Consider the following 24087-nt stretch of genomic DNA (forward strand, 5'->3'; position numbering starts at 1 on the left):
GTGGTTCTGAGAATGGAACCCAGAGCTTTATGTGTGCTGAAGAAGTATTCTACTGATTAATTCCCAACCCACATCAACTTAAATTTTATTAGCAAATTGTCACTATAGAGAAAGTCCCTCTAGAGTGTCCACACATGTGAAATTCATCCTTGTTACTGTTTCTCAATCTACAGCCTGAGCCACCCTCCACCAACAAATGGCAGCTAGACAAATGGCTGAACAAAGTTACATCCCAGAACAAGTCATTTATTTGTGGACAAAATGAGACACCCATGGAGACCAATTCTCTGCCTCCTCCAATAATACAACCAGTAGAAGTCCAGGTGAAAGTGAAACCAAACCCAAGCCAGGCTGTGGCTGAACCCAAAGACAGGCCTCTCCTAAGCCTCATTAGGGAGAAAGCTCGATCAAGGCCCACTCAGAAAATCCCAGAAACAAAGGCTTTGAAGCATAAATTGTCAACATCAGTTGACACAGTTTCTCAAAGGACAATTGGGAAGAAACAGCTTAAAAAAGTTGAGAAAAACACCAGCTTTGAGGAGTTTACCTGGCCCAAACCAAATATTACTAGCACCACTCCCAAAGAGAAAGAAAGTGTGGAGGTTCCTGACCCACCACGAAGCCGCAACAAAGCAACTACCCACAAATCAGTTCCTAGGAAAGAACCAAGGCCTCATGCCCTTTCTACCACTGAGAAAAAGAAGTACAGAGGGCCTGGGAAGATTGTGCCAAAGTCCCGGGAATTCATTGAAACAGATTCATCTACATCTGATTCTAACACAGACCAGGAAGAGACCCTGCAGATCAAAGTTCCGCCTCCTTGCATTTCTTCTGGAGGTAATACTTCTAAACCCAAGGATACATCTAATGCCAGCCTGACCCTTAGAACCTTGACCAGCAGCAACAGCAACAGCAACAACTTATCCACCAGCAATGTTGAGACAGCTTTTTCATCACCTTCTGCCATGCAAACTGAACTTTTGTCCCCTCTACAAGATCAAGAGAATCCCAAAAACCTCTGGGTGAAAATTGACTTTGACTTACTTTTTAGAATACCTGGCCAAAACTCAGTCCCAGCAGCACCTGCCAAGACAGACCACAAAGAAACTGCCTCTAAACCCAAGCGTCAAACTGCTCCCACAGCTCTGGAAAAACCAGCTCCTAAGGGCAAGCGTAAGCACAAGGTGAGTGGTCCAGTGGAGTCTGGCAGGTGGTTGTGAGCAGAGCTTAACTTCATCCGTAGTCTTTGCTAGGAAGAACAATGACAGGGGATTTCAAGCTTTGGTAAAGGAAAAGGTATTTTCTAAGAGAAGTGAAATATTTGGCATATGACCAAAATACTAGGAATTATAAGGTGTAGCATTAGTCACTGGCAAGGATAGCTCTTATGGAGTAAGAGAACTTGTGATATATAGGAAATAATAATGCAAGCAAGACCTCTCCCTGGAGCCAGCTTCTTAAATTGCTCCTACTGTCAGTGGCCTCTGTATCATTGCTCACACTTACCACTTCAGCATTAGCAGGTGCCTAACTTCCCACAATAGTCAAGTGCATCTTTTACATTTGTTCATTTCTCTGGATTAATATTAATGTACTCACAAGTCAGCTATCCTGGGGTACCCTGACATCTACCACAAAATAGCTTTATGTAGCCTTCTAGGAATACTGAACTATTTGGTAGGATTAAACTGTGAAAATCTCACCTGAAGATACTTTTAGTATCAATTCTAGGTTTACATGGGGTCCCCAGAAGGGGAACCGTAGAATGACTTTTACCAATTAAAATATGTATAGAGTTTATAGCTAATAAACTTTTGATTTATCTCCTTATCTTGGGATAGTCTCCAACTACTCCCTGGCCTCCCAGTACTTACCTGTCTCTTAGTGATGCCAGTGTCCCAAAGATTACCAGTTTTTCAATTTCTTCAGCTCACAGCTATTTCCTATCCTAATGCATTCACTTATTTCATAGCATTTCGCTGAAATCTTGTCCTCTCACAGTGCTGTTTTGCTAATAATATTCCTCAAACACCATAATAGCTAGAGATACAACTCTTAATACCTATTTCTTTCCAGGAGGGGGATGTCTTGAATATGGTCATTGCTCATGTTAGTTAGTGAACAACAGTACACCTATAGACAATAGTGACTTATTAAATGAGATGTTCTAAAAAGTCTTCATTCCTCTGTAATTAAGGGATTAAGAATGGAAGAGACTGGAAGTGAATAAAAAATAATGAAATATCAGAAGACAAGGGTGTGATATGAGAAAGAGAAGCATAAGGATCCAGGAGAAAGCCAGGAAAAAAAAAAAAAAAAGCATCTGTGGAATCACGGGTACTCTGAAACAGGGAGTCTTAGAAGATTGAGTGACCATCCAGGGAAATGCTATAAAATAAGTGAATGCAGGAGAAAAGGAATAGCTGGGAGCTTAGGAATCGAAAAACTTGGAATCTTTGGGACACTGGGGAGCACTAAGAGACAGGCAAGTACTAAGAGGCCAGGGAGTAGTTGGAGACTGTAAAGCTCTGGAAGACAAATGAGCATTATGAGGCTGGGAAGTTTGAGAAAACTAGAGCACTAGAAGACTATAGAACACTAGGACATAGGCAATACTAGAAAACTGGGGAAGCCTTTGTAAATTAGGTAGTGCTATAAGACTGAGAGGTACCAGGAAATACTATCAAGAGTATGGCATGTGGTAGAACATTGACAAGTTCCAGTTCCATATCACCAAGAAATATTACACTGGAATGTTGGGACACTGAGAATAGCACCAGATAGATAAATATAAGGAGAGAGAGGTGTGCAGGAGAATCAGGAGCTGTAGAACATTAAGGAGTGCTAAGAGACAGTGTAGTACTCACACAGAAGAGTGCTAGGAGACACAGAAGTTCTCAGGGATTGCAAGGAGATGGGAAGTGCTTGGAGACAGGAGGACACTCAGAGACAGGGAAAATCTGGGAGATAGAGGCATGGCTGATGACTGTCTAGTGCTAAAACATTATGAAACACTAAGGTCCTAAGGAACCCTAGTGGTTGGGAATAATAGAGACAGGCAATATACTAAAAGTGAATTGGGAAGTGCTAGGGAAACAGAACAATAAGTCACGGGAATGCTACATAATTGGGAAGCTGGGGGGACTGACTAAAGGGGACTGCTAAGAGGCAAATCAATTTTAGAGCAAAAGTGAGTCCTGAAGAGAATTCCCAGTGTTCTTTGGTGAGTCGTGCACTAATCTACCTAATGAAAGGATTCCAGAACAGTGTATAGGAAGTGTAGGAGCCTTGATCTGCCCTGATTTTTCTCTCTTATTGATGACAACAGTACAGAGTAAAAATGTGCCTCTGCAATGAGTACATTTAAGAAAGAAAGGCATGCTTTACACATACACATGTTTTTTTTTTCTCTTGCATGTTGTTGATTTTATAGACAGCCTGTATAGGTTACCCACAAGCCTCGTGCTATTTAAACAGAATTTGTGCCATTCTGATGTTACATTGTTCATTCCCTAACTAGCACTTTGTAAATGCACTGGTGTTGAGAGAAGTGTGCTAAAAATTATAGATTCTCTTCACTTTCATTATGAGGTTCCTGTGCCACACAATCCTTAATCAAAGATTTATGTTAATGTTTAAACCTCTCATATGACAACTTCTTGGTAAGACTAGACTAGGAAACGTTGATTGCTTTTTGTCTGTCAAAGCTACACGTTTAACTCCCCAACCTAATCTAGAAGTTAAAATACAAGCAAACTAACTTGTTCAGGATTGTTGTTGTTGTTCTTGTTTGCTTTGTTGTTGTTGTTTGGTTTTAGTCTGTGAAACATGCTTCTCTGGATATGTGGTGTATTTGAAGGTTTGTATATTTTTTTTCCTGTAAAAGCCAGCAGAAGCTGCAGAGAAAATCCCTGAGAAGAAGCAACGCCTGGAGAACAACACTACTGTCTGCCTGCTTCCTCCTTGCATTTCACCAGCCCCACCCAACAAGCCTCCTAACACTAGAGAGTAAGTTATCCTTGTTTCAGTGTTCTGGCCTTTGTATGAGTGTTTTGTTTAAACAAATGTGTTTGAAAATAATGGGGGCCTCCTATCCTATTAGAATTTCAGGCTAAAATCAAAAGTGGCTTAATCTAGGCCTGACAGCAATCTCTGACTAGTGGTCTAACACAAATATGAATAAAAAACGAAATGTGGACTAGGACGTTTGGTGTTATTATGAGCTTTGAAGAACCATTTATTTATTACAACTCAGAATAGTCATAAAATTAACCACAAAGAACACTTTGTACCAAGCAAAGAAAGTGAATTAAAAAGAGGAGATATCAAAAAAGACATACCACCTTAATCAGATCAAGCTGTTTTTGGCCAAAGTTCAGTTCTGATGTTAACTAGACAATTTCCCTTGACCTTGGCTATTTTAAATGCTATTTCCTAGTGTTAATACAAAGCTGGAAGACCATTATTTGCATCCTTACTCTACAGAGGACAGGAGAATGACTGCCCCCATGAGGGCAGTTCTGTGCCGAGAAAAGTGTATCAGAGATGCGTATGCTGATTCTAACCAGCTGGCCCCTCCTCTCCCTTCTTTTTCTGAGGCACATTTCCAAGATCAAGAAGGAGTCATTCTTGTTTTTCCCCAGTCAAAGAACATCATCTTTCTCTAGAAAAGTCTAGCCCTTTGTTTCTAGCAAATAATATGACTGATTTTTTTCCTGTTTTATAAATATTACTTAACGAACAATCATGTCAGCTACTCGAGACATTCTGTCTCTGTAATTGTTGCAATAAATTCATTCAACATTGGAGATTACTGCCATAAAAGCCCAGTTTTGGAGTCTATTAACAGCACAAAGCAGAGAGGCAATCTGGACAATCATAGCTAACAATTGATTTCACAAATTACTGTTTAACATCAGTGACACATCATCAATCTGCCACAGATCAGATGTTGGAAAGAAGTTATCATCTTGAATAGGTCTGACTTCTTGTTTTGAAACAAAAGGTAGAGACAGACTCCTTATCATTAGACCCAATCTACATAATAACATTTGATCCCTAAGATACCTGCCCCTCACTCTGAAAATCAGTTACTATTTGGGACATGTGTATGTATTTTCTGGTAAAGTCTGTTTCTACAATGTCCATTAAAATAGTTTTCAGAAAAAATAAACCCAGTGAAGCAACCTGAACCCCTTTTGCTCAGGATAAACCAAGTAAATGAAGAAGTGTGGACCTTGATGCTCAAACATAGTGGTGTAGTGGTAATGCAAGACCTCTTCCATTCCCAGGCTGGACACAGTTCAGATAAGCTACAGATAAATGTTAGAAGCCAGAAGAATAGTGGAAAATTGTCACACCGTCAATGCCTTACTAAGCAATCTTACTAGGAAACCCAAGGAGTTGTTACTGTACTTTTGATAGTGACTCTTCCATAAAATAAAGTAACTCTCAATTAAGAAAATGATATGTTTACTGCACAGGCTTTGTATGCACTCTGTTCTTACAGTAAATGGGAAATTACTATTTCCCGGGGAGTATTTATCATTTAAATAGGGAATTCAACATACCCTTATGCTTGTCAACAACATGAGATTCCTGGAATAGAGGAAAAATGAAGTAGATTGGTGTCATAAGGCTCTTCTTTTAGAAATCCCCTTGCAATCATTATCTCTTCTCTTGTTCTTTGACCCTTTGCTCTAAATCCTTAGAAACTCTTAAGAGAAAATGTTCTCTTTTCTAAATAAATATGCTAAACCCAGAAAATATTCTATATCTGATTGTGACAACTGGAGTTACCCCGTCAACCAAAAGAAAGCTCTTTTGAGTTCCTCACCACATTCAGAACTTAACAAAGCCATAATAATGTCCTTTTCTATCCGTTTAAAGGACACAAATATGAAAAGAAAATCTTGTAGTTAAAAACAATCACAGTGATCTTCCTTAGAAAAAGTCGCCTGGATGTTTTTTGTCAATGAAATTATTAAACATCCAAAATCCCTAGCTTGCTGCTAGGAAGATGAAAAGGGACTAATACCCTGGTGCCTATTGCACAGAAGGTCTATTTTTCCATTTTCCAGTTCAGTAGACAATGGGAGAGTACTGACATACAATTTAAGATCAAGTATCTCTCATAAATAGTTCTTCACAGTGCACACCCAGTACCTTCTCAGCCAGTAAAGTGGAGGGAGGGATGGTTACAAATAATTAATTACCTCCTGTAGAGGAACCAATAATGGTGTACTTGTGTATGTATACATATCCTCAAAGGTCAGGTACCATTGTAATTATTATACTTTATGTGTTCTGTTGTTGTTGGAACTTCTTCATGGGTAAGAATCTAGACCCGTGGCTAAAGAGGGTACCAAGTGGTCAAAATCACTGTTGCTCTTAGAGAGGTTCTGAGTTTGGTTCCCAATACCCACATAGTGACACACAAGTTCCTGTATTAATTCTAGTTACAGGGAATAAAGCACCCTCTTCTGACTTCCTCAGGTAACATCAAACACATGCATGTGAAAAAAAAAAAAAGACTGGTACATATAAAAGAAATTTTTAAAAATCTTGATCCATATGTTCACTATTATTTTATCTGGCATCACAACTATAGTAAAACAGCTAATATTTCAAAAAGATTTTTAAAATAATTAAGAAATATTAGTCATGGAGGACTTTGCAGCCAGTCCTGAAGATACCTCATAAAACAGGGTCAGATGAAAGGGGAGAAGGTCCTTCCCCATCAGTGGACTTGAAAAGGGGCAGGGAGGAGATGAGGGAGGGAGGATAGGCTTGGGAGGGAATAAGGGAGCAGGTACAGCTGGGATAAAGAGTTAATAAAATGTAACTAATAATAAAAATAAATAAATTCATTAAAAAAAGACAATGACAGAAACAATTTCACTTTTTAAAAGGGTCACTACATGGAAATAAAATAGAGTCGCATTTATAGGACAAAAGATGAGGCAGAGAGAATGTATTGTTATAATTGTCAATTATATAGAACACAGTAAAGGGGAACAAGGAGATTGCACTGATTTCTCTTTCAGTGCAATCTCCTTTCAAGCACAGACCACATGAATGCTTGTTCATCTTTGATTTGTTGCTCTGAGAAATAGCATATGTATATATCTAGACACTGACTGAAACTGACCAACAGGAAAATAAAAATTCTTGTTGACTTAATTTGCTATTGAAAATTGCAGTCAATAATCATGAAAAGTAAATGCCTGAATAGTGCGATATTAGTTGTCTAAGAAAAGATTGAAATTCAAGTAATCCTCATTGATTCATTCACGAATGTAACTAAAATGAAAATCCATGACCCAATTACCATGGAAAGCAGTTAGCATATGATCTTAGTTGTTCTGTTTTATTTTAAGTCTCAGTCTGTTTGATGGTGCCCATTTAATGGGCACATAAATTACTTTAAAAGCACAGGGGTACTTTTAGTATTGGAGATGTCTCTTGTCAATATCACCAAAGATAGTTTAAGTAAGGTTTTGTGAAGTGTATTACACCAGCACTTCAATGTAGCAATTTAAAGTGAGTGGATGTTTATAACTTTTCATTAGCACACAGCATTTTTACAGACAAATCACAATGTTTTACACTTGTCTTTAGTGTGTAACTTATTTCTTAGTGTATAGGCATACTATTTCATTTAAAATATGAAATGTATTATACCACTTATTGCTAGATTGTTTGGTTAAGTCTTAGTAGAGTATCCTGAAAATTGAAGGGGTTGAAATCTAAATTGTATTTTCTAATGGATAATTATCTTGATAGATTTCAGATATTACACTGCAGCACTCTTTTTAGATATATACATTGGTCACTCTTTTTAGAAATACACATTGGTTTGCTTCTAAGACAAAATGAGTCTTATATATGTATATATATATATATATATATATATATATATATATATACATATATATGTATATATCTTCATATGTATGTACAGATTATTTCTAGTTATATATATATATATATATATATATATATATATATATATATTATTCATACAAGGTAAAGAATCAGGTTACACATCACTTTAGCTGAAGACAGCAGGAGAGTGATGAGAATGAAACAAGATGAGACATTATGACACCTTACACTTTTTGTTTCCATAGAAATTCATCCAGGAGAACAAACAAGAGAAAAGAAGAAAAGCTGTTCCCCCCTACACTTTCCCCACTGGCAGAGGACCCGCCACGTCGCAGAAATGTCAGTGGCAACAATGGGCTCTTCAGTCCTGACAAAAACATCTCCATAGCTGGACAAATCACTTCTATCAAACCTAAGAGAAGTGAAGGCAAATTCTGTGCTACTTTCAAAGGAATATCCATAAGCGTAAGTGTCTTAGAAGAAATAATCTGTCAAGTAAAAATAAGTTAATGCAGCTCAACTAGCATGACTTTACCAAGAATATGTTACAAGAAGAGATAGGCACAGAAAAGCTTAACATGTCTTTTTATGCAAACATTCAAACTCTCTGTTATTCCAAAGGCCCTAGGTGTCCTTTGGTTCAATCTCTTCATACCTTGAGGGTCGGAAGGATACTACCATATTACTGAACACAAACTTACATGTGTTAGGCACTGATCTTCTAAAACAATGTTTCTCGAGCTTCCTAATACTGCAACTCTGTAATACAGTTTATCATATTGTAGTGATCCAACCATAAAATTGTATTTGTTGCTATTTTATGTGATTTTGCTATTCTTATGAATCATAATGTAAATATCTGGCATATAGGTGATCTTAAGTGACCCCTATAATAGGTCATTTGACCTCAAATGGGTCATGACTCATAGACTGAGAACCATTGTTCTATTGGATGAAAGAAATACATGATATTAAGGTTGCCCAAGGTCACTAAAGAGGAATAGGAATGCCAAGCTGTTGCTTTCTAATATTCAGATTTGCAAATGTGAATTGTTGGAAAAATAGTGGCTAAACAGGATTGACTTTCAATGGTGAATCTATTTCTACAAGGCACAATAAAGTTTCTAAGCTAAATTCTACAGTCCTTTAAATTTTCTGCACTACAACTTGATTATACAACTTGATTATATAGATTAGGAATGGTACAATATCAATATCCATACACAAAGGCACTTCATTTTTCAGGCATAAAAATATGAACTATTGCAACCATAAGCCACAAACTCACTAAAGAATGTTAATGACACATACACACACACACACACACACACACACACACACACACACATATCCACCTTCAAATAAAGATAGATACATGCATATGTACATATAAACATACATTACATAATACAGAAATTGATAAATGAAGATATATCACCTACATATATCCACTTCTCTTTAAGTATTAAAAAAAAGTGGAAGTGAGTAACTTCTTAGATGTCTCATACAACTTTTGCAGACCAGAACTTTGATGTCCACATAGCAACTCTTGAAAGGTAAATGAGAGCTCTTAGCTTAACAACCTTGATTTATAGGTATCCATTAGCTAAAATATCTAAAATAAGTGGGTGACATTCTTATCTAAGTAAATACTACAAATGTAAACATTTATATTAGTTGACATTTTCCATATTTGCAAACTGATGTATTTCTCTCTCTGTATGTATATATGTGAATACACATAAATATGTGTATATATGTATGTATATTCACATACAGTAAAGTATGCAGTTACACATCACTGCAACTGAAAAGAATCTATAGTGCTGATAATTAAACTATCTATTCTAAACATCAATTACACTCCCCATTGTATGTCTTATGTGGAATATAATTAATACCATAAACTGTTATACTCTCTTCTACTGCAAAATCTTGGAGGCCATGTGATATATCAAGGAAATTAACTTGTGTTCTGCCCAGTATATTGTCATTAGAAATTAGGTCTTCTGAAAACAATGCCTTGTATTATGTTACAAATAAGTGAATGTTATGAATTCTATTATGACAAAGATAATGCTTCAAGAAGCTATAGTCGGACAAAAAAAAGATAAAAATTACTGGGTAAATGTTATATCAGTATATTTTCTCCTGGAAATGCATTCTTCTTTCATGTATAACATGGAATTCTGAAAATGAACAGATTTGTAGGCAGATTTCATGTTTGTTTACTTTTCACAATCATGAGTGTATCTAATACTTTCTAGTTAGATGTTTCTATACTAAGATCAATGCCATATGTATGGTATATGTGGTACTTCAAGGTTCATGTCACATATCTTGGTCACCACAACAGTAACCCTGTCCTAATCTAACTTTACTGTTTGATCTGGGTCATTCTGAATCTAACAGTATAGACATGGAGATGGTACAAAATTCTTTTACAAATGTACATCTATGGTGATCTTGGGCATGGGAGGAGATGAAGGAGGGAGGGTGGGATTAGGAGGGAATGATAGAGGTGGCTACAGCTGGGATACAAAGTGAATAAACTGTAATTAATATAAAAATTAAAAATTTAATTAAAATAAGAAAAATATTTTGCTGTATACATCACAATAATTCACATTATCTACATTATATATGTATATATAAATAATACATACAAATATACAATATATATGTATATACACACACACATATATATATACATATATATATATATTATACATTCATATATATTATACAATTATCTCAATGTGGCCTAGATAGTAAGAATGACCTAATAGCCATGAAGGGATCAAGTGGAAAAGAATGATTTTCATGGATTTAAGGGATATAATACTTAGCTTTTATCTCTTTTATTGATTAAGTTATTCATTTACTTTATATTTCTATCGCAGATTCTCCTTCCTCCCACTCCCTCCCTCTTACCTCCCCCATATAACCTTCCTTCACTTCTCCTGAGAAAAAGGGAGGTCTCCCATGTATATCAGCCAGCCTTGGCATATCAAGTTGCAATAAGACTACTTGCATCTTCTACTGAGGCTAGAGTAGGCAGCACAGCTAGGATAAAGGGATCCAAAGTCAGGCAATGTAGTCAGAGACAGCCCATGCTCCCACTTTAGGAGTACCACATGAAGACCCAGATACACAACTGTTACTTATGTAAACAGAGCCTAGGTCAGTCCCATGCATGTTCTCTCATCGGCTGTTCTGTGAGCCTCTGTGGGCCCAAAGAGTTGATTCTGTAGGTAATTTTCCGATATTCTTGGTACGTCTGCCTCATTCAATCCTTCCTCCCCCTCTTACACAGGATTTCTGAAACTCCATTTAATATTTAGCTGTGGATCTCTGCATGAGTTTCTATCAGTTGCTTGCTGAAACCTTTCTAATGACAGTTATGTTAGGCTCCTGTCTGCAAGGAAAGCAGAATGTCATTAATACTGTCAGGGGTGGGCTCCCTATCATGGTGAGTCTCAAGATGGGCAAATCATTATTTGGCCCTTCCCTGAAATACTGTTCCATTTGTTTTGTTTTGTTTGTTCTATTTTATTTTTGAGAGAGTGTTTCTCTATGTAGGCTTGACTGTCCTGGAGTCACTTGGTAGACCAGGCTGGCCTCAAAGTCACAGAAATTCACTTGCCTCTATCTTCCAAGTGCCACCCATGCACATCAAATTGGCTTTCTGCTCTATCATTTACCCCTGTCTATCTTGTTGGCAGGACACATTTTGGGTCTAAGGTTTTCTGTCCACGTTGGTATCCATCCATTAGAAGTCTTCATGGTTATAGGACATGGCCAACTTAAGCTCAACATATACCTTTGCTAAGAGTCTTAGCTAGATTTTTTTGGTTCTGTTGGTCTCCTTGTGGAGCTCCTGTCCCCTATAGGTCTTTCTTTTTTTTCTGTAAAAATGTTTAAAGACTGTTTATTAAAACTTTAAAACACAGCCAATACTGCAGGTAACTCTGTTATTTGCACAGATATGCTAGACACTTGAAAAGATGCATCAACAGGTTGGACTTTGTCATAATAAGCTTACATATGTTAAAATGCCATATTTATTAGATCTCTGACAAGCTTAAGGGCCAGCATATCTGAGTTACTGTTTTTATCATCTGTTCTAAACTATGTCCTATAAAAGAGAATGCTACCTAGAACTATATTTTAAATAGATTTATAAAGGCAACTATAGGTCTTTCTATACCCACTTCTTTCATAAGATTCCCTGCACTCTGCCCAAAGTTTGGCTATGATTCTCAGCATCTGCTTTAATACCTTTCTGGGTAGAGTCCCAGAAGCCCTCTGTGGTAAGCTCCTGTCCTGTTCCCTGTCTTCTCCTACTTCCAATGTCTATCCTGTATGCCCTTCTGAATAAGGATTGATCATCTTACCCAGGGTCCTCCTTCTTACTTAGCTTCTTTAGGTGTACATATTTTAGCATGATTATCTTATATTGTATGTCTAATATCCACTTATAAGTGAGTATATACCGTGTGTGTCTTTCTGCTTCTGGGTTACTTCATTCAGCATGAACAATTCTAGATCATGGTATATCTGGATATTGAAGTACACTCTTCCTAATTTTCTGAGAAAGCGCCAGACTGATTTCCAAAGTAGTTGTACAGGAGTGGTATAACTATTGAAGTTTCACTGTTCCTAATTTTCTGAGAAAATGCCAGATAGATTTCCAAAGTGGTTGCACAAGTTTACATTCCCACCAGCAATGGAGGAGGGTTCCAGGCCCATAGGTCTTTGCAGAGACCAATACTCCAAACAAGGACCTTGCATGGAGATAATCTAGAAACCCTGTATATATGTAGCCCATGGTAGCTCAGTCTCCAAATGGATTCCCTAGTAATGGGAACAGGGACTGTCTCTGACATGAACTCAGTAGCTGAGTCTTTGATCACCTCCCCCTGAGTGGGAAGCAGCCTTACCAGGTCACAGAGGAAGACAATGAAGCCAGTCCTCATGAGACCTGATAGGCTAGGATAAGATAGAAGGGGAGGAGGACTCCCTCCCCCATCAATGGACTGGGGGAGGGGCACGGAAGAATAGGGAGGGAAGGTGAGACTGGGAGGAGAAAAGGGAAGGGGCTACAAATGATATACAAAGTAAATTGTAATAAATTTAAAAAAGAGTCCTAGCTAGAGACACTCTCATACTGGGAATTTCCATTTTCCTGGGATTCTAGCTTGTCCTGGAGATGCCCCTCAAATCCAATTGTCTCTCCCAGTATTCTATTCTTCTGTCCAATCAGGCCCACCACATCATCCATCTTGTTCCTGTCCCCACACCCTCCTCCACACAGTTTTTCCCTTCATCTGGCCCCATTGTCTGATCTATTTCCCTTTCTCTGTAAAAGTCAAGTATCCTGCCTTGGACCCTCCTTGTTACTTAGCCTCTTTGGGTTTGTGGTTTGTAACATGGTTATCCTGTATGATTAATATTCACTTATAAGTAAGTACATACCCTGCTTCTCTTTCTATATCCTCACTTAGGATGATATTTTCTAGTTCCATTCATTTGCCTGCAAGTTTCATGATGTCATTGTTTTTAATGACTGAGTAATACACCATTGTGTAAATGTAGTAGTTTCTTTATCCATTCTCCAGTTAAGGGACATCTAGTTTGTTTCCAGTTTTTGCCTACTACAAATAAAGCTGCTACGAACTTAGTTGAGCAAGTATCCTTGTTGTATGAGGGAGCTAGACAAGGAAGGTATAGCTGTATCTTGAGGTATATCAATTCACAATCTTCTGAGGAAATACCAAATTGATTTCCAAAGTAGTTGTAGAAGATTACATTCCCACCAGGAATGAAGGAATCATACCCTTTCTCCACATCCTCTCCAGCATGTGTTGTCACTTGAGTATTTGGTCTTAGCCATTCTGATGGGTATATGATGAAATCTCAGAGTTGTTTTGATATTTATTTTCCTGATGACTAAGGATGCTGAGCATGTCTTTAAGTGTTTCTTGGCTATTTGAGATTTCTCTGCTGAGAATTCTCTGTTTATATCTGTACCCCATTTTTAATTGGATTATTTGGTTTGCTGATGTCTGGATTCTTGAGTTCTTTACATATATATTGGATATCAACCCTCTGTCAGGCGTGTAGTTGAGGAAAATCTTTTGCATTTTGTGAGCTGTTGTTTTGTCCTTTTGATGCCATCCTTTGCCTTACAGAAGATTTTTTTCAGTTTCATAAGTTCCCAATTATTAATTTTTGATCTGAGTGCCTGACTATTGGTGTTTTGTTCAGTGAGTTGTCTCCTGTACTAATGCATTCAAGGCTATTCCCCAATTTCTCTTCTATTAGATGTGGTGTATCTGGTTTTATGCTGAAGTTTTAGATCCACTTGGATTGGAGTTTTGTTCATAGTGATAAATATGGATCTCTTTGCATTCTTCTACATGCAGACAACCAATTAGACCAGCACCATTTGTTGAAGATGCTTTCTTTTTTAAATTTTTTATTGTTTTTCTTCACAATTTATTCATTATATATCCCAATTGAAGACCATTCCCTAAACTCCCCTAGTCCGTGCTCTGTATTCTCCTCATCCTCTTCCCCTAATTCAATATTTCTTCAATATTGAGATCTGCCCATAGTTGTTAAGTCTCATCAGGACTGCCTGGATCCTCTTCCTCCGTGGTCTGTCAGGGCTGCATTAAAAGGGACTAGTGACCAGAGAACAGTCAACTGAGTTCATGATAGAGGCAGCCCCTGATCGCCTCACTCACAGGTCCACGTGTAAACTAAGCTGTCAATTGGCCACATCTGAGCAAGGTGTCAAGATCCTCTCCAAGCATGGTCCTCTGTTGGTGCATCAGTCTCTGCAGGACCCCCTGGGCTCAGATCTTTTAGTTTTGCTGGTCTCCTTGTGGGGCTCCCGTCCCTCCATATACCTTTAATCCCACCCCTCTCTTACTCCATAAAAGTCCCTCTGCTCTGACCAAAGTTTGCCCCTGAGTCTCAGCATCTTCTTTTATACACTGTTGGGTGAATCCTTTCAGAGAACCCTCCATAGTAGACTCTCATCATGTTTCCTCTCTTCCACCGCTTCTGGTGTCTATCTTTTTTGACATTCTGAATAAAGACTTAACCATCTTCCCTAGGGTCCTCCTTATTGTCTAGCTTCTTTAGGTCTGCAGATGGCTGTCCTATATTATACAGCTTATATTTGCTTATTAATGAGTGTGTACCATGACTGTCTTTTTGTTTCTGCACTCAGGAATATCTCTTCTAGTCCCATCCATTTGCTCATAATTTCATGATTTTCTAGTTTTTCATGGCTGAGTAGTATTCCATCATGTAAATGTGCCACACTTTCTGTATCCATTCCTCCGTTGTGGGACATTTAGGGTGTTTCCATATTCTGGCTGTAACAATTAAAGCTGCTATGAACATATTTGAGCAAATGTCCTCATGGAATGGTGGGGCATCTTTTGGGCATATGCCCAGGAGTGGTATAGCTGGATCTTGAGGTAGCAAGAAAATTGTCCATTTCATTTTGAATTTCCAATTTTGTGGAGTACAGGTTTTTGAAATAAGACTTAATGAATCTTTGGATTCCTCCCTAATCTTTTGTTATGTTCCTCTTTTCATTTCTGATTTTGTTAATTTGGATTTTCTCTTTCTGCCTTTTAGTTAGTTTAGCTAATGGTTTGTCTATCTTGTTGATTTTTTCAAGTAACCAATTCTTGGTTTTGTTGACTCTCTGTATTATTCTATTTATTTCTAATTTTTTTATTTCAGCCCTCAGTTTGATAATTTCCTTCCATCTACTCCTCTTGAATATGTTTGCTTCTTATTGTTCTAGAGCTTTCACATGTGCTGCTAAGTAGCGAGCATGAGATCTCTTCAGTTTATTAATGAGGGCACTAGTGCTATGAACTTCCCTTTTAGTGCTGTTTTCATTGTGTCCCACACAATGAACACAAACATTGTGTTCCATTGTTTGGAAATGTTGTGACCTCATTTTCATTGATTTTTACAAAGTCTTTGATTTCTTTATTTTTTTTTCTCTGACCCAGTGATCAGTGAGTAGAGAGTTGTTCATTTCCCATGAGTTCATAGGCTTTCAGTTGTTTCTGTTGTTGTAGTTCAGATTTAATCCATGGTGGTCTGATAAGGTTCAAGGGGTTTTTCAATTTTCTTGTATCTGCTGAGGATTGCTTTATTGACAAATATATGGTCAGTTTTCAAGAAGGTCCCATAAGGTGCTGAGAAGAAGGCATATTCTTTTGTATTTGGGTGAAATTTTCTGTAGATAGCTGTTAGGTCCATTTGTTTCATAATATCATTTAGTTTCATTATTTCTCCATTTAGGTTCTGTCTTGATGACCTGTCCATTGGTGACAAGGGAGTGTTGAAGTCTTCCACTATTAATTGTGGGTTTCAATATGTGATTTAAGCTGTAGTAATGTTTCTTTTATGAATGTGGTGCCCTTGAATTTGGGGCATAGGTGTCCAGGATTGAGATATCATCTTGGTGGGTTTTTCCTTTGATGAGTATGGAGTATCCTTCCCCATCACTTTTGATTAATTTTGGTTGAATATCTATTTTATTAGACATTAGAATGGCCTCTCCCACTCGCTTCTTAGGTCTTTTTCCTTGAAAAACTTTCCAGCCCTTTACTCTGAGATAATGACTATTTTTTGCTGAGGTTCTTTCTTGTATGTAGCGGAATGATGATCTTGTTTTTGCATCCATCTGTGAGTCTGTGTCTTTTTTTTTTTTTTTACTACTAATTATACTTTATTCATTTTGTATTCCCCCACAAGCCCCTCCCTCCTCCCCTCCCGTTCCACCCTCCCTCCCCCTTCCTCATGCATGCCCCTCCCCAAGTCCACTGATAGGGGAGGTCCTCTTCTCCTTCCTTCTGATCTTAGTCTATCAGATCACATAAGGAGTGGCTGCATTGTCATCTTCTGTGGCCTGGTAAGGCTGCTCCCCCTTATCAGGGGGAGGTGATCAAAGAGCACTAACACATTTAGTGATTTAATTAATATGCCATGGAGTTTTTTATTTTTCTTTATTGGTCTAATCTATTAGGTGTTCTATAAGCTTCTTGTATCTTTATAGGCATCCCTTTTTTAGGTTAAAGAAATTTTCTTGCATGATTTTGTCGAAAATAATTTCTGGGCTTTTGAACTGGAAATCTTCTTCTTTTATTCCTGTTATTCACGGGTTTGATCTTTTCATAGTACCCAAATTTTCTAGATGTTTTGTGTCAAATTTTTTAGATATAATGTTTTCTTTGACTGATGTATCAGTTTCTTCTATTGTATCTTCTTTGCCTGAAGTTCTTTCTTCCATCTCCTGAATTCTGCTGTTGATGCTTTTGCTTCTAGTTTTTGTTCCCTTACCTAGGTTTTCCATCTCCAGGTTCTGTCAGTTTGTGTTTTTCTATTTCCATTTTCAGGTCTTGAACAGTTTTATACATTTACTTTACCTGTTTGATTACATTTCTTTAAGGGGTTTATTCATTTCCCCTTGGAAGGCCTCTATCATTTTTATAAGCTTGTATTTAATGTCATCTTCTTGTTTTGGCTGTGTTGGGATATCCACATCTTCATGTAGTAGTATACCTGGGTTCTGGTGGTGCCATATTTCCCTGGCTCTTGTTGATTGTGTTCTTATGCTAGCCTTTACTCAGATAGTAGTCCTTGATGCCAGCAGGCCTCTGGGAATGCAGTCAGAGTTGTGGGCTAGAAAATGGAGCACAGGTGACCAAGTGAAGTATACAACTGTTCGGTGCACCTTCAGTGGACTTACCAAGCAAATGCTTAGGTGGCAGTGTTACCTGGTTGTCCCTAGTGCCAGCAGGCTTCTGGGAATGCAGGGAAAGCAATGGGTCAGAAAATGAAACTCAGGAGGCAGGGTTAGCATTTTATTTTAATTTTTATTGATTATACTTTATTGACTTTGTATCCCCCCTGTAGCTCCCTTCCTCCCCCCTTTCAATCCTTCCCTCCCTTCTCCTTCTCCACGCATGCCCCTCCTTAAGTCCACTGATAGGGGAGTTCTTCCTTTCCTTCCTTCTGATCCTAGTCTATTAGGTCTCATCAGGAGTGGCTGCATTGTCTTCTCTGTGGCCTGGTAAGGCTGATCCCCCCTCAGGGGAAGGTGATCAAAGAGCAGGCCACTGAGTTCATGTCAGAGGCACTCCCTGTTCCCATTACTATGAACCCATTTGGACACTGAACTGCCATGGGCTACATTTGTGCAGGGGTTATAGGTTATCTCCATGAATGGTCCTTGGTTGGATTATCAGTCTCAGAAAAGACCCCTGTGCCCAGATTTTTTGGTTCTGTTGCTCTCCTTGTGGAGTTCCTGTCCTCTCCAGATCTTACTGTTTCCCATTTCTTTCATAAGATTCCCTGCACTCTGCCCAAAGGTTGGCCATAAGTCTCAGCATCTGCTTTGATACCCTGTAGGGTAGAGCCTTTCAGAGGCCCTCTTGAACTCTGTCAATAAGACAAGCATGCATTCCTATGTGCCTGGACACACTCAACAAATTCAAAGAGCATAGAGTAAAGGAGCAGGGCCATAAACCAGAAAGAATCTGAGGTGACCAATGAGACTTACTTGTACTCAAAGGAGAATATAAAATGTCTTGTGATTGATACCTTATGAGGAAGAGGACCAGGACTGTGAATGCTACAAGAGACATGAAAGTACATCTGGATACAGGCACAAGGAAGTTTTGCTTATAGAGGAGGCACTTGTCCCTACCCTGGCTGTTTAGATAACACCCCCATAACCTGGAGACAATTCCATGAATTGGCAAACTGAATTGCAAGCTCCTAAATGATGAATGGGAACACCATCCTGTTATTAAATAGAACCAGCTTTCCTACTATTTTTTTCTAAGAACAATTTGGATCATCTTAGTGTATCAGAGCTTCAAAGAGTAAAACTGATATTTCCATTCTGGAATCATTGTTCATTGCTGAATCTGTGTCCACATATGCAAGTTTGACAAATATTATCAAGAAAGAAGTTGACTGAGGGACAACCCTTAAAGCACAGCAATCTTAAGGAGACACCATCTCATAAGGGTGTAAGGAGTAAGTGGCCATAAAAATGAAGATTGTCCACAGTTGCCAGAGGAAGAAAGCAATCTATTACTTTGGCAGGTAGTCTTGTGACATGGTGGGAATACACAGTTACAAGTTTCAGCAATTACTTTCTTCTGTATTCCATCTTTTCTACACCAATGCTAGTTCAGAGCAAAGTCCCCAAAAGTCTCTTATTCAGTTGGTATGTTACATGGTGCAAATGAGGTTTTGCTCTCTGAAGCAATAGAAATACCATGCCATTCACTTTTGACAGCAGTCAAGGGCCTCATGATGTCAGCCTCAATTCAGCAAGGACACTGATTGTTGAAGAAAAGTGTTAGATCTTCTGATATTTCCCTTCCCGCATTCATGTCTCCCTCTTTCTCTATCTTTTTCTTTTTCATTTATATTATTCTTTCCCTTCTCCTTTCACATTTTCTTCTAGATTTAAATATTTACCATGCCAGTCTAAATATGATCAATGGCTATGGAATCACAACACATGGATAGCTTACTGTTTAGTATCAATAGAGAACAAAACCTACAAAATTCATAAATATACTAGGATCCCCTATCCATCCTCAAACTGTATATATTATTTTTTTTCATGCTGTTATTCCTACTGTTATTGATATTTAAAGCGTTTGTGAAGAAATGGTTTAAGAAAGCCAGACCTAATGGAAGCTATTTGTCTTTCCTTTTTCTAGGAGGGAGATGCTCCAAAAAAGGCTGTCTCTGCCACCATTACTGTCACTAATACGGCTATAGCCACTGCCACTGTCACTGCCATTACCACTGCCACTGTCACAGCTAGTGCCACTACCACTGCCACGGCCACCACCACAACCACCACCACTACTATTTCTACCACCAACTCTACAATCACTACTGGCCTTATGAATAGCAGTCACCTGGAGATGACATCATGGGCAGCCCTTCCCCTCCTGTCCAGCAGAAGCACCAATGTCCGGAGACCCAAGCTCACATTTGATGACTCGTATGTTGTTCCCAGATTATTACAGTCTCAGTTTGGGAGTGGTGATTGGGGATGAGGGTAGTATGGATCTTCTAGTTTCATGTATATGAGATATATATATATATATATATGTTAAAGGAAACGCATCCCACACTTTAGCCAACCTTAACCCTGGATCTTTGTTATTATTTCCCAGGGGCTATTCTCTCCTCTAGACTATTTTTATTCATTATTATTTATGACCAGTTATATAAAGAGATTTATAACTAGGTTTTATATAACCCATTTGGGAAATTGTAATGACTGGGGTTGGAAGATATAGGTTGCTATCTTAATAGGCCATCCTGTACTTCCAAGTCCAGTTATAGTGTCATTTCAAGGTTTGAATCATATATATATATATACACATATATATATGATTACATATATATGTGTGTGTGTGTGTGTTTGTGTGTCAATAATAGTTTGCCTTCTTTAAGACACCATACAGGAATGAGTTAATAGAAAAAATTATTTTTACTGTTGAGTTTCTAAATGAAAAGACAAACCACTGATTTGTAAAAGAGCTTATTTTGTTTGTTTAGTGTTCACAATGCTGATTTTTACATGCAAGAGGCTAAGAAGCTGAAACATAAAGCTGATGCACTGGTATGTTCCATCTTGTTGTTTCGCTGTAATAAAGTATGCTGTTTTGAATGAAAACAAGGAAGACATTTCACAAATAGGTAAAATGGGAAGTAGTGGTCCCCAGACCTTTTTAAAACATTGCTCCTTTTGCATAGAGATATGAAAGTTTGTAAATTCTGTAATACCATAATTTCCAAAGTTCTTTGACCTGGGTTCTCATGTTATTATTTTCTTTGTCATTTTTTTTTCTTTTGGGCCAACTTCAGAAGCTCACTGACATTGTCATAGTCTTTTATATGAATTTAAATTACTTTCAATATTCTCTGGGTATGATATGAGCATCTGTTGGTTCCAGTAAACCAAATCTGAAGTGTGAAATTGGAAGGCATTGAGTGACACTGAATGGGTCTCAAATTTTTGAGGGAAACATAAGTCTACATAGAAAGCTCAGATTCTTGTTGTATTTGATTCCATGAAATTACAGTAAGGCCCATATTCAGGCTTTCTTATACAGATCAGAAGAAGACAACCTTGATTTCTAATGAAATATTTCCCAGCTAGTTCTCAGAGACTTGGTTGATCTAAACCAGTGATGAGGTAACTATGTTGAATTGTTTGTCCTAATTGATCCTCCTAATAAAGGGTCTCAACACGTTGCTCAGGCTATATCCTAAACCAAAGATATAAAAATTTATAGGACTGAGATCCTGCCATAATAACTGAAGATCTCCAACTGACTTTCAAATAAGCATTTGAGAACCATGGTCCTACAGACAGTCTGACGGTTAGGCTCCTCATCACTTACTCTATCTCAGAACAATTGGAAGTATCATTTCAGTGTCATTATGAAAAGAAAATATACCACCCTTAAATACTACATTGTGTCCTTTCAGCGGTTAGCTGTATTTGACACTGGGAAAACTGTGATGGATATCATATCAGGCTGTATCTAGTAACTAGTGGATAGCCAATATCAACTTCCTCTGCCCATTGCACCTGCCATTTCCCTGGTTTTGTCATTTTTTTTTCTGCTATTCAAATTGCTTATTTATTGTCTGAAGCTAACCATTATGTACTATGAGTTTTCCTCTGGAAACAATTTTTTCCACACCACTTCAGACAAAAATAACAAGGTAAGCTGGAGGATGCCACTGAAGATACCCAGGTAGATTCAGTGTGTGTTCACTGGATGATGGCCATCTGTTTTAAAAACTACAGTGCAGATGACCAGAGGTTTATTCCAAATGTTGTCAATGTGATACTTAAGACACGCTCTAGAGCTTTCCCTTCTTTAAAATTAGAGTGAGGAAATACATGACTATCCCTGTGACAAGGTGGTACAAGGGATGATAGAGACTAGAATAATATGTGAGAATGTGTAGGTGAAACATTTGAAAGGCTGAGAAAAACCAAACCTATAGTGATTCCCAAATATATGATTAAGAAATAACATCACTGACAAATGTGAAGATACTGCTTCCATGAGGGCAAAAATTGATTCTTAGGGTAAAGTAGAAAACCCTAGCTACTGCATGGAGCTGTGGCTTTTCAAAGCAATCACATAAAGAGACACTCAGTATAATTTGTTGTTAAAGCTTCATTGGTAGTATATAAAAATATCTGTAGAAATTTTTGGAGGAGTGTTATCAAGCAAAAATATGTTGAAACATAATCAGAAAGTTAATATTTTCCTTGAGCTTATATAAATCCTCCTGTTAGAAATATGTTTTTAGTTTTAACCTCTCAGTTTGTGGATGGAAACTAAATGACACCATGGCTATGTAATTTTCTTTCTGGATTTCAATATATTTTCCTTTTGAAAAAAGATAGATGAAGCTCTGGTAATGTTTAATAATCTTTCCAGATATTTATTGTGAATGAAAATTCACCTTCAAAACCCAAGATGTACAAATTAATTCTCAAAGGGTAAAGCTAGTTGAAGTTTGAAGACATAAGCACATTATTTAATAAAATAAAATAGAAAGTAACTAATTAAATGAAAGCCTGAAAATGTAAGAAAATTATCTACTAAGACAAAATAGAAACAAACTAGTTTACAAGTATATACTTAGGTTTCCATACTAGCAAGTTGAATTATTTGAAAATGGCATTTCTCCACAATGGCTTATATAACTCATAGAATTTTTTTCAGAACATAAAAGTGGAAGGACATTATTGTAAAGTCATTTTCAATAAGAGATTCTTCAAAACCTACAACTAGTCATTGTATAGTTACATTTAGTCCTTTTCCATAGCTACTCTGCCATTTTGAAAGTTGAAATCTTTTACAATTGAATAGTCAATAATTGGATAAAAGTTATGCAAAGTTTAATATATTCAAATCTGCATTATACTTATTCTCTTATATGAAGTTCTGAATTAGTAGAATTTTTATATCCAACTGTCAAAAATTGAAAATGTAAATTTCAGTTATAAAATGTTCAATATCAAAGTGTCATATATAGTATTCATTGCACATGAAAAAGAAGTTAGGATGGCCTAGCCAGTTCAGTCATGGCTATTATCAGGGCTAGAACCTTTTGCAATAAATTTGACTAAAGTATAACATTTAACAGTACTATATTTTTGGCTTTTAGACACTGTTTCATCCCAGCATTTCCAATGAAAATGATCTGACTATTGCTGACTGTCATACTAGAGCTTCTCACTCTTCAATCTATTACTCTTTAGATTCTAATGGGGTCAATATTCTCATGACTTTCTAAAGCATGAAATAGACTATGAAAATAACAAAAACAGAAAATAGCTGTAAGTTCTGACTAAAAGACACTTCAAAATCTAGCCTGTTCACTACATTTCATGATTATAAACTAGACAGGGCATTCATTTAGATTGTAGCTGGCCGAAAGTGATGGTAACATTAACAATGGTGCCATAATCCATTTTGATGCCTTGGCTGCATTTTCCTTTCCTCAATTAGCCACAGTATCAGAGCAATAGAACCTTAAGCCACTTCCTTCATATTTGTTACCAATTTGCACACTGCCCCCTCTCCATATCAAGGCTGACATATCTCTGTATCTCAGGATGGGCATCTAGAATATCTAAGTTCTCCATTGCAAAGGCTTCCCCATGTATGTTTGAATGCCTAGCATCACCTAGTATCTGTCTACTAGATGCTTCCTATCCCCCATGGTAACTACCCATAGTGCCTCTACCTCATGATGAGTGTTCCCTGGGGCATAGAGACAAAATTTACTCACAGTTATTAATTATTCTTATGTATGAAGGAGGAAAAAAAACCGAGTATAATGCTGACAGTCATTTTCCTATTTTAGTTTGAGAAATTTGGCAAAGCTGTGAACTATGCTGATGCAGCCCTCTCCTTCACTGAATGTGGCAATGCCATGGAACGTGATCCTCTGGAAGCAAAGTCTCCATATACTATGTATTCTGAGACTGTGGAACTCCTCAGGTAAATAGCTTTCCAAAAATCATATTACAAAATTAATACAGTTAGAAGCTATTAATATTTTTTGCTTAAATATAATTTCCACAAT

At 37.5% G+C, this 24087-nt stretch overlaps 1 protein-coding gene across 2 annotated transcripts in view; it reads left to right on the forward strand.

Moving 5' to 3' along the window:
• The window catches only part of Aff2 (ALF transcription elongation factor 2), a 793967-nt gene that overhangs the window by 734827 nt on the left and 35053 nt on the right, over positions 1-24087 (forward strand). For both annotated transcript variants that reach the window (XM_060375629.1, XM_060375630.1), the window contains exons 12-17: positions 174-1184; positions 3887-4008; positions 8133-8352; positions 19671-19960; positions 20524-20587; positions 23866-24002. In XM_060375629.1, coding sequence (XP_060231612.1) covers positions 174-1184; positions 3887-4008; positions 8133-8352; positions 19671-19960; positions 20524-20587; positions 23866-24002 — 1844 coding nt within the window. The remainder of the gene's footprint in view (positions 1-173; positions 1185-3886; positions 4009-8132; positions 8353-19670; positions 19961-20523; positions 20588-23865; positions 24003-24087) is intronic.

This window comes from Meriones unguiculatus, chromosome X (genome assembly GCF_030254825.1).
Source record: "Meriones unguiculatus strain TT.TT164.6M chromosome X, Bangor_MerUng_6.1, whole genome shotgun sequence".
NCBI classification, from domain to species: domain Eukaryota; kingdom Metazoa; phylum Chordata; class Mammalia; order Rodentia; family Muridae; genus Meriones; species Meriones unguiculatus.